Source organism: Watersipora subatra, chromosome 4 (genome assembly GCF_963576615.1).
Source record: "Watersipora subatra chromosome 4, tzWatSuba1.1, whole genome shotgun sequence".
Taxonomy (NCBI): Eukaryota; Metazoa; Bryozoa; class Gymnolaemata; order Cheilostomatida; family Watersiporidae; genus Watersipora; species Watersipora subatra.
The window spans coordinates 28,669,847-28,685,501 of record NC_088711.1 but is presented as its reverse complement, the minus strand read 5'-3'; the positions used below and the strand labels follow the sequence as shown (position 1 = coordinate 28,685,501).

The 15,655-nt window shown below is 36.0% G+C and overlaps 1 protein-coding gene and 1 long non-coding RNA gene across 2 annotated transcripts; one reads left to right on the top strand and one right to left on the bottom strand.

Annotated features, from left to right (window-relative positions):
* The first annotated feature begins 4,586 nt into the window (after positions 1 to 4,586).
* On the top strand, positions 4,587 to 9,834 carry LOC137395214 (uncharacterized). The gene is made up of 3 exons (XR_010978462.1): positions 4,587 to 4,611; positions 9,407 to 9,484; positions 9,699 to 9,834. It is a non-coding gene; the product is annotated as an uncharacterized lncRNA (long non-coding RNA).
* A 4,171-nt stretch (positions 9,835 to 14,005) lies between these two features.
* LOC137394124 (uncharacterized) lies at positions 14,006 to 14,560 on the bottom strand. Its single transcript, XM_068080844.1, has one exon. The coding sequence runs from the start codon at positions 14,558 to 14,560 to the stop codon at positions 14,006 to 14,008; it is 555 nt and encodes a 184-aa protein (XP_067936945.1).
* Positions 14,561 to 15,655: the final 1,095 nt, after the last annotated feature.

Below are 15,655 nucleotides of genomic sequence, written 5' to 3'. Positions count from 1 at the left end.
AACTGAAAACTGTCATATACCCTACAGGATGAATTTATTCGCGGAGTTATATTTCGCGAAAATTGCCTTTTCATGCATATTCGCGGATTAATTTATTCGCAGCTGAAAACTGTCACTCTCTATGAAGAGTTAACTCTATTACGTCTAGCAATAGAATTAACCCTACACATGCGCACATTGCGTGTTTCGTTTTCTATTTAGCTTACAATTACACGTACGAGTCGATCGTGCTAAGCTGTAAATTTTTTGCTGCGCTCAGAGGTTTTCACGAATATTCATAGATTTGGAGGGCTTTGATGAACCATCAATTTGTGGTAAGTAATGAGTTTTTCACATTTACTAAATTAGTTGAATTTTACTTTGGTTCTTCGGTAAAACGCAATATTTATTTTTTACATCTCTACCGCTTCGCTATTTGTTTTAGTGTGAGAGAGATTTTTCATCATACACGGCAGCACAATGAATGTAAGGGTGGTAGATGTCATTCTTAGAAGATCACCAATCATTCAGGGAGGTTTTGAAATTGCGGTAGAAGTGACCGCAGCTGCTAACGAGAAGAATATATCTGTTTTAAAAAAGGAACAAAAACGCCTTTACGAGCACAAATCTTTGGCTAACCGGCAGAACTTTGCAATAGTAAGCCACGAGGAGAGTTCTGATGATAACTTCCTTACTAGTCATGTAGTAGCGAGAGAATCGCCTTTAACATCTACCCAAGACAGTGACAGCGACAGAGCTGCTATTACCAAAATAACTAGTCAGAGCACCATTACACGCTAGTATTCACTTATCAAGAGTACCAGTTTAATTTTATTGCTAGACAACCACCATATGGACTAAACTGTTTATATTTACTCCATTCATCGTTTGTAAAATTTTATTTGTACACTCAAGTTTGTAATAAATTATAATATATCTATACATGAAATAAAATATATAATATAATCATGTTTGCTGCAGCGATATCAAGGAGTTGTTGTTGATGAAGGGGTCTAGGTTGACTGGTTGCTTCTCTGCCAATATTCCTGCCCTAATGAATATTACTACTTGTCTCTAGCTTTCGTAATCGGAGTAGGTTGTTTAATTCTCAACCTGCAGTAAACACAAAATAAAGAAAAAAATATTAATGAGTGTTAAGGAAGTACAAAAACAATAGCTGCAGTATTTAATGAAAGCGATCAGTTTTTAAACAAAATAATTAACTAATGCAGTTACTTATGGAAAAATGTATCTGCACTGCAAATCAAGTACATACCATAATGTCCAGATCAGAATCATGATCGTCCTCAACTTCGGTATTAGCGATTGATGGAGTTGATTTCAACGTAAAAAGACTAGGAGAGACTTTTTGCGATGACGAAGCCATGCCGAATAACTTGTGAAAACCTTGAATAATTTTGTAAAGTTTTATTTGATGCAATGGCAATAAAACTCGAAGCCCAGCGATGAGGTTTTGGAACTCGGCTACGTTTAGTACTTCGGCCTAGCGGCTATTTTCGGGATGACGCCATTCTGCATATCGTGTGACAACCTTGAATAATTTTGTAAATAAATGTGATGCATTGGCAATGGTGTTAGCTCAAAGCCCAGGCAATGATTTTAAAAATGTTTTGGAACTCAACTACGTTTAGTATTTATATTAAAAACTAGCGTGGCGACTAGTTTTTAATTTGATGCAGTAGTTATTCTCCCTTGTGATAAAAATTGAACTAACTATTCACGGAATTTAATAATTCGCAGAAATGACTGTTCGCGAAATCGCGAATTTTTATAACCAACGAATATTTTCATCCTGTAGGCTATGAAAAAGCTGGTTTACATATAATCATAATATTAACAATCACAATTGAGGGCTGGTGGAAGGCAACTCCACCATTTTGTATATTTATATGGAATATTTGCTGTTAGATACAATGCCATTAGAACTCTTCAAACGTGTTACTTTCATCGTGAAAGGAAAACTTTCACAGTTTCATTCCTTTCATGTGTCAGTTAATGGGAGATACAAGTTAAAATTTAATACGAAGTTCTCTTCGTTTCATGCGTACAAAATTACAACTATTCATGCAGTGTTCATATTCTCAAAAGGTGTGTATTATTTGTTTAGAGTCGTGACCAGGACACTTCCAGTCTTTCCTCGTAGGAAACTACGAAGACGTTTTTCTCGCGTTTCTGACAATGAGTCTAGTGGTTCAATCCTTTCCTTCTATAATCCTCATTCTGACAGCTCATCGATTTCTTCTGATTCTGGTCTTACCATCACTCATTCATCCTCTGAGGATCGCATTCCCCCTGGTGTGTGTTGCAGTGTTTTTCATTGTTTGGTTTTGTAGGTTTCAGTTAGTTGTTATTTTATTGTGAGCAGCTAACCATTTGTTTAATGTTATTCTCACATAGGGCTCATTTTAATTTCGATTGTCTAAGCACAACGCGCACTGCTTGTGACTGGTTGAATGTAATGCGCTCTCTCTGTGATTGGTTAAGCACAACACATACTTCTTGTAATTGGTGAAGCGCAACACATACCATAATGATTGGTTGAGCGCAATACATACTCTTTGTAAACATTCCCAAATATTTATCTTTTTTAGTCCCTGAAGATGCAGCCGTCATTGTGTTAGAACTCGAGGGTGATGCTCAATATTGGACATCGTGTAATGATATAATCGGTGTAGACATCAATGACGGGTCCACATATGATCACGAAGAGATCATTGATGATGGTGGTTCTTTGGAGTTTGTCCATGATGTACCTAAGGCTTCTCTCACCACTCCAGTACCATCTGACCTAGAACCAACCACTGTTACAAGAGAAGATGGTAAGATTTCAGTTATCCTCAAAGAGGGTTGCTAGAGTTCTAGCATCTCTTACCTGTGTTTTTCTCTACTTCATAACTAATCCATTTACTTAGTACTAATAAATATAGTATATTCTCAACTGATATCCTACCTCCAAACTGTGTATAAAGTTTAAGTATTTGCTGTAGTATCCTCTTTTCCAATCTCTAGTCTTAGTATTTTATTATTACCGTAAAAATTCTAATTGAACGCATGGCGCTCTATTTTTTTAACCTTCTATAGTGGCGGTCAATTGGAGGCGGCGTTTAAATAAAGGCTGGCAGTCTATTTTTCAAATGGCTAGTCGGAGTATTGGGAAGATAAATTTAGCACTATTACGGGTGAAGCAACTGTCGCCTATATTTTGCTCTTTTTTTTCATTCGAACGATATTAAACCTCTTTTTGGACGCAAAAAATCTGCTAACTTACCTTTAACTTGACGACGATCTCTAAATAAATGTGCATCGAGAAACTGAGAAATATCTCTACCAGTTGATATCTATTGCTTGCAATTGACCTGCGATGATATTATAGCCTGTGTCCTTCTTTGCAATTTGTTGTTGACATTTTCTATTATTATTTCATTCTAATTTTGACGAAATATGTTTATTTTATATCTATATTTAACATTGTTGAGTACAGGCTCATTGCACTCACTGATAAGTTTGCTACAGTTTACTGCCAAAGCTAGCTTTTATATGCAATAGAAGTGAATTTATGAGCATCGATCCTTTGTAAACTGTGTTAACATGGTCGCAAGGATGCTATTAAATAACCTGCTATAAATCTGCATATTTGTAAGTCTATTTATAAGCCTGCACGATAATAATCTATTAAATGATACAAATATATATTCATGAACAAGTGACATAAACGAATCATACTTATATTACATGCAGAAACAAAAATTAACGTTTTTAAAACAAAAATATTTCCATCGTTTGCTCGGAAAGCTGCGTTTTGATTGTTGCCTTCGATGGAACGAACATGTTCTAGTTGTCCAATATTTTCAACAATATTTTCTGGCTGGCCTGAACTCTTTTTCTGCACTGCTAAACTAGTCGATATTAACGTCCAAACATTTTTTGGCCGAGCAAAACTTTTACGCCATGCATTTAGCGCAATAAAAGTATGCTCGGCAAACGTAACCTTTGGTCCAAAACTTGCGAACCGGTTTTGATACGCATGTCTTCGAAGTATTAGGACTACGTCGAACAAGGAACTACTATTAGCCTGAGACGGTTAGTAGTTATTTCTATGGCGTTTTTTCAAAGTTCCTTCTACCATCGTAAATTTAAACCGTTTTTTCCATATGTACAAATACTTCGAAGTGTCAGGACCGCATTAAACAAGGAACCATTATTCGCCTGAAACAGTAATGATTTCTATAGCTATGTTTTGAAAGTTCATCTACCATCGTAGATTTAAGCCATTTTTTATATATGTAGGCTACTTTAAAGTAGAAATATACTTTTATACTTGGAAGAATTTTTTATTGTTTTATCTTGTACATGTAGTTAGTAGCTGAATATGTTTATTGTTTTTACTAATATAATTGTACTAGGTATTATGACACACCTTACTCTGTAATATATTCTATATAACTACTAAGTCTTGAGAGAGAGTCTAGTAATCTCTCTGTCTCATTACTATATATACATGTAGTTGCCTTATAATTTATGTTCATTTCATAGTTGCTGGGAAAAAAAGAAAGTCGTGTTCACCTGTTAGTGATGGTGAAGCAAAGCGCAGCAGAATATCGACACTCTCTGGTATGTTTGTATTTTAACAATAAGAGTTATGATATAATGCCCATGATAGACAGTCAATTCCCGCTTCTTCAGGCTTTACTTCCCCGTACTTTCAAATGCCCTGACAACATCTTGAAACGGATGATTATCCGATGCGGCTGTGTCTCTCCGAAGAATGTTGTACTGTAATTTTTGTTTGTTGTTGTTGCTGCTGCTATTAAACCTTCAGGGGAGGGCAATTTTATTTTTAGTGTTCCGCCACTCCTTGCAAATTAATTCCGAAAAAAATTATTGATATATTATACGTTCACTATTTTTGATCATAACTTATAAAACGGTTTGTTTGATCTTTGCGTACCCGAAATAAAAAGTCATCAGCAAAACATTCTCCACAAAATGGTATTAATAGTGACTTGATGACAGCATCATCCACAAAATAAATTTTTCGTTGTTGTCGTAGTCACAGTGGTTTCAGTGATGCGTGTGTCTGAGAAGCTCTGTAACCATAATAATTATAACTACACAGTGATTTGAAGTCGCAAAGATCTACATTTGTCCTATGGTCTTCAGCTTTGTTCGTACGGTGGTTCATAACCAGATCTGAATACCTTAAAATGTCTAGATGAACTATTAACACCTTGAAACGTAACCTCGTATACACAAGCAAGCCCGTTGATCGTAGACCGTATTAATAACTTTCAATCTACCGTGAAAGTACTTGCAGTAACACAAATCCTTTGGTACTGAATAGCATATTGAAGCTCCAAGCTTGTAGAACTCAATAAAAAAAGTCAGAAATTAAATATAGCAATTTTTTTCACACTATTTTAAATATGTAATGTTTTAGAGATAACTGAAGAAACATAATGGTAGGTGTAAACCGAGCCTGATAAAATGTGTATACTTTGAAGATATATATAGAGTGTATAAATGTGTATACTTTGAAGATATATATAGAGTGTATAAATATGTATACTTGAAGATATATATAGAGTGTATAAATGTGTATACTTTGAAGATATATATATATAGAGTGTATAAATGTGTATACTTTGAAGATATATATAGACTGTAGAAACACAATGGTAGGTGTAAACTGAGCCTGATAAAATGTGTATACTTTGAAGATATATAGAGTGTATAAATGTGTATACTTTGAAGATACATATAGAGTGTAGAAACATAATGGTAGGTGTAAACCGAGCCTGATAAAATGTGTATATTTTGAAGATATATATAGAGTGAAGAAACATAATGGTAGATGTAAACCGAGCCTGATAAAATGTGTATACTTTGAAGATATATAGAGTGTATAAATGTGTATACTTTGAAGAATAGAAAAACAACTAGTTTAGTGTTAAGCTTTTGTTGCTGAGGAGAAGCTTTTTAGTTTTTGATTAGCTTGCTTATGTTTGATCTTCAAGACACAGAATTTCACTCAGTATGTCATTAGAAACTAATATTCTGACAGCTGCCATTTATCATTTCTCAGTCGGTCAGTTTCTATAGCTAATATTCTAAACAACTTGAAACTTTTGCATTATACTGAAAATATTTACCACATATAGTGCGACCCTAGCGGTGAAAGAAAAAACCACAGAGTAGTCGCAACCTCGAAATAAGCCGCATGACTTGAAACGTCTGAAAAAGGTAGCGGCTGATAGTCCGGAAAATACGGCAATAGTCCTGTCAATTTGAAGTTTTTTTTAACTGCGCTAAAAATATATATCGCACAACGTGATCAAAATCTTTTAATTCTAAGTAAACCGGAAGTCTTGAAAGAACTAGTGTTCTGTCAGCAGCCATTTTTTATTTCTCATTCAGATAGAAGTGTCGTCGGTATTTTTACTATATCTTAAGAACCCGGTAGTCCTATAAACTTGATACTTTAGAATTATGCTAAAGTCCTATACGACCCAAAGCCACCAAAGTTTCGTTATCTTCTGTAAACCGGAAGAACATATAAACAACCGATTCTGCGAGTCTGAGTTTACTGTGGGTAGGAATAGGTGGAAAAATATTTTAACAACTCTGTAGCTACGTTCTGATTGTTGCTTTCGATGGAACGGACATCTTCTGGTTGTCCAATACCTTCCACATTATTTTCTGGCCTCAACTTTTTTTCCGCACTGCAGAACTAGTCGATATTAGCATCCAAACCATTTTTTGGCAGAGCAAAACTTTTACGTGCTGCACTAGCTCAAAGGCAACGCGTAAAAGTTTGCTCGCTAAAGGTAACCTTTGGCCCAGAACTTGCAAACCGTTTTCATATGCATGTTCTTCGAAGTATTAAGACTGTGTTAAACGAGGAACTACTATTAGCCTGAGACAGTTGGTAATTATTTATTTCCAAGGTGTTGCTTTCAAAGTTCATCTACCATCGTAAATTTAAACCGTTTTTTATATATGGACATGCACCTTGAAGTAGAAAGACTGCATTAAACAAGGAGCTACTATTAGCTTGAAACCGTTATCGATTATTTCTTTGGTGTTGCTTTCAAAGTTTTAACAAAAAACGGCGAAAAGCATTGGAGTTGGGCATCGAGAGAGTTGATTGTTAATAATGTAAATGAATAATTATTAATACGATTTTGTGGACACTTTTTTACTGATCACTTGATATTATGAGTTCATAAAGATCAAAGATAGTCAAAGTGTCAGTCAAATAGAGGTGGCGTTCAAATAGAGGTTATTTCCTAGTTATTTCAGGCTCAGACTTCCAAGTGTTAAAATACTCTTTAGATACATCATACAGACACTCCTACAACATAAATAATCCATTACAGGTATGTTTACATTATAAGGATTTTATGTTATCGGAACATTAAAATACATGTAATTTACCAGATTGGTAGATTGACCCTGTAACACCCGCACCAATCAGTCGCTTTTCAAGTATTTATGAAAAATTGCGCAGCTACATATCCTCTGAGCTTTGTCAACACATCTGACGATCTATCACAACGAACTAAACTGTCACGGAACTTTTGTATATACAATAGAGATACGTGATACGCGCGTCGGTTTTCTTCTCAGCGCAAGGAAAGATAAAGCAACATTTTTAAGGCTAACTTAAATGTTCTCGTTATTCAAATCCAATTTGAGAGCTTGCATCGACTTGACACTTTATGTTATAGGAGCACCTCCTGTACTAGCATAAGGAGCCGCCATTGCTATGGTGTATCGTAGTCTGTTTTATAGCTCCAAAGTTTTCAGTTTTTTCTAAAGCTTAAGACATGTATAATCAAAATAAGTAGTAATTCTATCATTTGAATATATTTTACTCAGAGCACAATATTGGTAAACTCTTGCTTAACTCGGTCTGCTATTTCTACATATGTGGAAACCTGTTTAAAAAAATGCTTGCGCCTCCAACATCTATGTCACATTGCTCATGGGAAAATGCAAAGTATAGGCGACATACATGTTGCTGCACCTGCCAAAGGGTTGATATTATAATTGTTGTACCATATTGCTGGTGCAACCGTATTTTACTCTCTCATGTATTCTGTATATGCATATTGTACCTTATTGTAGCCTAGGAGTATATGCATGAGACAATATATAGGCAGTTTTACATACAATGTGGTACTGTGCAGTACTCAAGTTTTTATGTCTAGACTTCTTAATATCTGGACATGGCCATGTCTGCATTAGTCTGAACAAACAAGGGTCAACTCTAGATAGCATTGTTGTCTTCAGTTGACTTTAAAGGTTGACTTGCAACAAAATTCACATTACAGTTATTTGGTATCAAAAGATTCACCATGTCTTACTCTGTTGTGTTGTAAGTGCCAAATATGTGGAAATGTGATTACAAGCTCTTAAAAGCTCAAAAACGAAAAGCCGCCATAGATTGGAATCTCTTTATTTCTCTAACGTAACCACGAAATTTGGTTATCCTCTTGTCACGTATGTTCTCACGTGAATTGAAAGGCCAATACAAAGCTCAATATAAAAATTATCGTAGCACTAATTTATGACAAAAATTGCGGGTTTTACCGAAGAGCCTGTATCAAATATAGATGCTCGCTACTTTACAGTTTTGTTACAGCATTATTCAATCGTCAAGTCGTAATCTGATCATGTGACCCAGTACTTCGCAAATAATTTTTGCAGCACTTTTCGATTATCACAGGTGACCAACAGGCTCGTCATGATTATCAGACAATGATATGTACTCCTTCGAGCTAAGATTAAAAAGTTTAATGATTTTTTATGGTAAGTTATAGGATATCACTGTTAAAAGTGACAGCATTACAATGACAATAAAACAGACGCATAAGAACAATAGACATAGTTTTATTGAATGCATGAAGTATATTTGTGAAAATATTTTGACGAATAAGGTTGCAAGAAGGTGTAAACAGAAACCATCTCTCACAACTACATCACATTTGAGCCGTTTTGGAAAGGGAATCCAAACTACGGCGGTCTCGTGTGGCTGCGATTTTCTGTTCATTTTTGAGCTTTCAAGAGCTTGTTATCACATTTCCACATATTTTGCACCTACAACGCAACAGAGTAAGACATGGTGAATCTTTTGATACCAAATACCTGTAATGTGAATTTTGTTGCAAGTCAACCCTGAAGCTATATTTGTACTGGTGAGAAAAACCTAAAGGATTGGAGATGCCAGTGTTACTGGGAACTGGGGCTGTAAACCCCCAGTATAAACAGCATAATTCTTTGCGCTTTCCGCAAGATTATTCTGTATAATTATTATTATGAATTCATGGGAGAGTCTAGTAATCTCCGTCTCATTAATATGTGGATGTAGATGTAAGTTCAATCATGTTTTCTGTTAATTTTATAGTTGCTGGAAGAAAAAGGAAGTCGTGTTCACCTGTTAGTCATGGCGAAGTAAAGCGTAGCAGAATATTGACACTCTCTGGTATGTTTGTATTTTAACTAAGAGGTGTACAATAATGCCTGTGATTAGGTAGCATTGCTGTCTCCAGTTAACTTAATCTTTTTTTGTACTTGTGGAACAATCAAAAAGTTGAGATGTTAGTGCTATTGGAAACATGGGAATCATGAAACACTTTGTTGCGTAAAACGTGTAGCATGTGTTTTTGTTGTTCAGCTTCTGTCTTTGTTGAATACAGGTGGAAGGGATGGAGCATGATTTAACCTCTTCAGCAATTTCTACACGGCTGAAACACAAAGCGTCTTCTGGAAAGGCGATTAGGGAAAGTTATAATGTCGAGTGCATACCTAGAGTTAATGGTTCAAGTGACGGCAGGCTAGTTGGAGTTGTCTTTCATCGCAGTCGAGTCATAGCAAGAAAATGAGTAACTCTTTATATGAACCTGAGTTTAACAGTTGATACATAGAGTATACATGGTCAGAAGATATATTTAACAATATCTGTATGTACCATGTTTTATATTCCTATGTGTATTACATGTTCAATATTTATTCCTTGTATACTAAGGTAGTAATTAGTTACTAAATATATTATATTGTTAACTGTTATAACAATCGCTTCATTCTTCATCACCATTTTCAACAGTGATTTGTCATACGAAATATTGAGCTAAGTGTTGATGAACAAAGATTATTAACTTGATAAACACAGTCTACATGTTCAGTTTTAAACTCAAAGTACAAAACCACTGCAGGTGTTTATCTACAAAACCTACTGTCCTAGTAAGTTCCTCAGACTTGTCAATTACTTGTAATCCCATATGGCACTCAGTTAGGTTGAATTTAACTTTTTATAGATCTGGTCCTATGAAGCTGATCAATGATAGGGTTTCGATACATTTATTAAATTACCAAATTTTCATTTTACATATATTGATGTTAAATTGATAACATTACCAGTTGTATGTATCATGGCTGCCCTTACTGCCAAAAGGGCGCAACTCTGGGCTTAACAAGCTACTATTCTGCTGCACTGATCCGCTACCACAAGTGCTCGAGTTTTACATTACAATGGTATACGCTTGCTTTTTTGGGACCAGCGTTGCTGCTATGTTAGTGGATCTAGTTGATTATCTGGAGAACAGAGAACCAGACTGCGTGAGACATTTTGTGCTGCCTGTGATTTGACTGTTGCTGGCAATGAACTAGTTGTTGGGAAGGTTTAATGACCTTTCCTGTGGTTAAAGCACATGTGGTTAAAGCACATGTGGTTAAAGCACATGTGGTTAAAGCACATGTGGTTAAAGCACATGTGGTTAAAGCACATGTGGTTAAAGCACATGTGGTTAAAGCACATGTGGTTAAAGCAAATCAATTATATTAGTAATTTTATCATATATTTCAGTACTTCAGAGTCTTGGCTTTCGAATGAGCCTATATTCCATACACAAAGAATAATAGAACTATGAAAAACAGGGTGCCAAAAGTATGTCCTGCAATAAAAAAATACTTGGTTGTGGTTCCCACGATGTGATGTCATAATTAGCATTTAGCCTTAGGTTGTTGATCCCTTTCGCTGCCATTGAGGCTGCGCTGTTTTGTGACAATTGGTGCTCTTAAACCCGGAGAGCGCTAATAATAAACTAGGATTCTAGATAACCAACAATGCCCGGGATCGTGCCAATACAAACACATGTTCTGGATTAATAGATTTGGGGTGATTGTTAGAGTTTGCTTTTTTCATCCTTTAGTTTATTTTAAATATTTATAGTAATTATTATCACATCGTTTTAAATGATGGCATTGTTTGTCCCATACAGAAATTATTAATAACTTGGTTTCTGCAAATTTTGGTATGGTATCTTAACCTAGTACCAAAATTTGCAGAAATTGATAATGAAACAGCAAAGAATGCAACAGATCAATTACATCAAAAATTGTGTGAAAAAAAAAGTATAAACAGCAATGGCACGTTTACTTCACATATTTGAAGAAGAATCCTCCAAAACAATTTAGGGCAACTCGACTGGAGGAGTTGTCTCCCTAGCAAATATCTTTGGTAGAGAAACGTCGTCCCAGATGGTTCCTTCCTTTTTGTAAAGAATTTATGAAGCGTAACTTGCTTGTCCCTTTGTTAACGTTTGTTTCCATGCTGTTTCCGGAGCTGTTCCGAATGATTAATTCCAATGCGCATGCTCCGGTTTGGTCGAGAACCAAATTTATGTTCGAGATCCGAGACGAACAAATCTCAATTTTTTTGGTCGATAACCGAGGTGTTCGAGAACCGAGGTTTCGCTGTAATATATTAATATTAGCTGCATTACCCGTCTATGGGAATAGATTCACATGCAGCTAGAGGTTTATTGAGAGTTGTCTTACATACTGTAAAACAACTCCAAATATGCAGTTTACTGAAATTGTTTCCCTGATCAGACTGCATACACATATGCAGTCATACATGTCAATAATGTTGGGGAGAACAATAGAAATCTGCAATGTGTTTGACAGCTAGTCTACAATGCATCAGTCTCGAACCACTCAAATCGGAGTTGCCCTATTTTTGTACAGAGAGCTGATAATGAAATTGACATTGCTAGGCAAACTGAAGCTCTTCAAATGGGCAGTATTGAAAGATTTTGCATGTTTTGAGAAATTCTACAAAATATTTTGCTATCACCAGCATTTATTAAATGGAGCCTCCTACATGCTTAAAACACTAATCAGCGCTCACCCATTTTTCGTCTATAGCCTGTGTTTTGACATGGTATATACAAACAGTGTACCAGTAATGTGGTTGTGTTGATAAAATTTACTATCTATATACTAGAAATTCCCCTGTCATACAGCCCACGACCAAAGTGATATTGGAAAAAAGAAAGGGTACTGATGGCTGAGAAATGCAACATTAGCAGTCAAATGGCGCTGCAGTGCAATAGGAGAACTGCAATGGTAGCTGCAATGGTAGCTGTGATGTACTGGGTGTTACTATGTACAACAAACAGCAATAATGAAAGAAAAAAATTATGTTTATATCTTTCCCCTGCAATAGGAGAAATGCAATATTAGAAGTAAAATGCACTGATATTATTAGAATAACCAATATTATTAATATAGTAAGACAGTAATAATGGAAAACCAATGCACAATTTTGTTTACATTTCAAAACGTCATAGCTAACAATATCAAGAAGTTGTGATATTTATATAGATTTTTAGAAAATCTATTTAACAAAACTATTTAGAAAAAATAATAGCAGTAACATATTGCCCAACATCAGTCACTATATACTTCGATCTTGTAAATTCGAATATTTATTCTTATAATTAAATCTTATAAAATCGAATAATTATTCTTATAATTAAATCTTATAAAATCGAATAATTATTCTTATAATTAAATATTGTAATAATCTCATAAGAATCGTTAGAAAAAATATCATCATTTCCTTTCACTGCTTTGGATTTCAGTTGGAATACCCTAGTACTCATAAGTGTCCAAATTATCAGTTACTTTGAAATCGGCAAAAAAGAAACGATTACTTTTCAGTACCTCTACATTAATTACAGAAACTTTCGGCAATTGGACAATGCTATAGACTGGTGAAATGTGCACGTTTTTTTCGTGAAATGCACACGACTTAATGGTTATATTCTCTGTCGCTCGGCGTTTCGTTTGCCGGTTTTAATTTTGATAAAAATAATGCTTGTCAAGTTTTAATAACGATTTTAGGCCGAATTAATCTGTCTACTTGTGTATAATCCAATCAGATGGGTAAGGTTTAGGAAATTTTATACAAATAATAAACATTTGGTAACATATTTAAATAGGTTTATAAGTGTCTTGTATCGTTATTATACTTAAATGACTCTATTGATAAATGGTTAAATTTGTTAATGAGGTTTCGGTACAAGGGTTTGCGACGGCCATTGATGAATAATTTTTGTGAGTTGTGTGCACATATGCATTTATCATAAATCTCCCAAACAATCGCTTCGCTCATGTTCAGTCATGGGATAATGTTTTTGGTTTTAATTGTTAGTGAGTGGTGTTTTTGCACATTAACTCGTGCATATAGTTCTGTAATATGTATCTTAAAATACTTCCCTTTGCAAGGTTTTTGTTTATAATATTGTTGTTTTTTGGGCACAAACAGGAAAAGGCAGATTAAGCCAAGCATGGACAGCACGAGATATCACCTGTTTACCATCTCTGCACGTGTTTTGATAGATTCCACCGTCATGGCAGCACCACCTACACTGTTTGAGTGTGCTCCACCTAATAGCAGGGAGTTTGGTGTAAGTAGGTTGAATGTGGAATCCTCCCAAGTGGTCTCTCATTTGTGATATTAGCTGCTTCCGTACAAAGAGTTAGAAATTCAGCAGGGGACAACCTTTGACCACTTTTACTGAAAGGAAAACATCTCTTTGCTGACCTGATTAAGCTTTCCACTGCGCCTTGGTACCATTAGACTGTCAGCAGCACCAAACACCTATTGTAGTCCATGGTCAGCACTTGCCTTGTAGATCATTTTTTGATCCAAACTGTTTCATAGCATTTTGAGCTCTTTCTCAGCATGTGTAAGCTGAGATCCAGGATCGGAGTGGATGACCGATGGCCACCCACGCATATTTGTGAACCTTCTCAATGCTAAAATAAATGAACTTGTATCATAGTCGAACACAGCTTCTATGTGCACCGCTCTTGAAGCGAGATCGGTAAAGATGACACCCCATGCCTTACCGGTGGTACATTTCTGTACTTCGCCCCTTACAAGAAATGGGCCAAACAAATCGAGGACTATTTGGCTGAAGGGTAGTGCAGGTGTCAATCGTCCTTTGGGGAGCTTACCCATTTCTTGGGTTAGTAATTGAGGGTCTCGGATCTTGCATAGTCTGCAATTGGTCTTTACTGACTTGGCTAACTTTGTGCCTTGTGGGGTCCAGTAAGCATGACGGAAGCGTGCCAATGTCGTATCACGTCCTCCATGACCACCTTCAGTGTGAGCTTCATCCATGAGGAGTCTTGTGTAAGAGTGGTTGGTAGGTAGCAACTTGGGAGGTGGATCATCTGAGCTCTGTTGCAGAGGGTTGTTGTCTCCCATCTGCTCACCTATCACCTAGATTCCATCCTTATTTATAACTGGTTTCAACCTTGCATACCTACCACGTACAACCTGTTCAAGATCTGCTTTCATTGTAGCTTGCACATCCTTGATAATCGGTTTTTTGCTCTCTTCAAGGTGTTTGACTGTAATATTGCAGATTCTGCCAGCTTTGAAAGATCTGCCATCTTTGATAGCTAGGAGTCGAGCGAAGACTCAGACAAGTCTCTTGTTGGTCTTGCACCTGCTGTAATCTATACTCAGTTGATGGCTCTGAGTAGCTTTAGTCTGGTGGCTGTGAACAACCTTCTTTTCACCAGGTAGTGGCTCCTATGCTTGACCAACCATGGATTGTCCTGGTACCCATGACAATCCATGAAGTTGGTCAACCACAGGAGCAACTACCTGGTGAAAAGAAGGTTGTTCACGCCCACCAGACTAAAGGTCTTTGCGTGGTTTGTGTTTATAATATTGTTGTTTTGGGCACAAAGAGAAAAGGGCAGATTATGCCAAGCTTGGACAGCATGAGATAAAGATGCTCAAGTTGCTATGCGTGCAGGGTGACATGCACTGACATCGTCAAGCTACTATCTGCTAAGGCGAAAAAGTTTGTCACGATACGACTGCACTGTGTGTATAAAAAAGTCCCTGAAGCGCTGAAGAATGTTAGCTGTAGGAGTGCTTCAATGGGGATGCTGTGCAAGGAGTTAGCGTCATCAGTTAACCTAAAGCTTCTGTTCAGGAGCAGAGCCGAAGCATTACTCGCTCTATGTTTGTATGTCTTTGCCTAATATTTTTCATCTTAGTATATTGTCAAAATATTAGTAGTATCCAACTGCTTACCTAAAACCAGTGTTGCGAATACAGCATTTTTGAATGAATTCTTTTTCACAGAATTCCAAATTTTACTGTTTTTTGTTTTTGTTTGTTTCTGCTACATAAGTTATATTTTTCATATAGATGATTTGTAACTGCTTACGTGAGCCTGGTTTTGCATATGTATTGCGTTACCGTATGCGATATATTTTGCATAATATATATTTATATATATTGCATATATATTTTGCTTATTTGATTTTCAGCTAATATTACCTT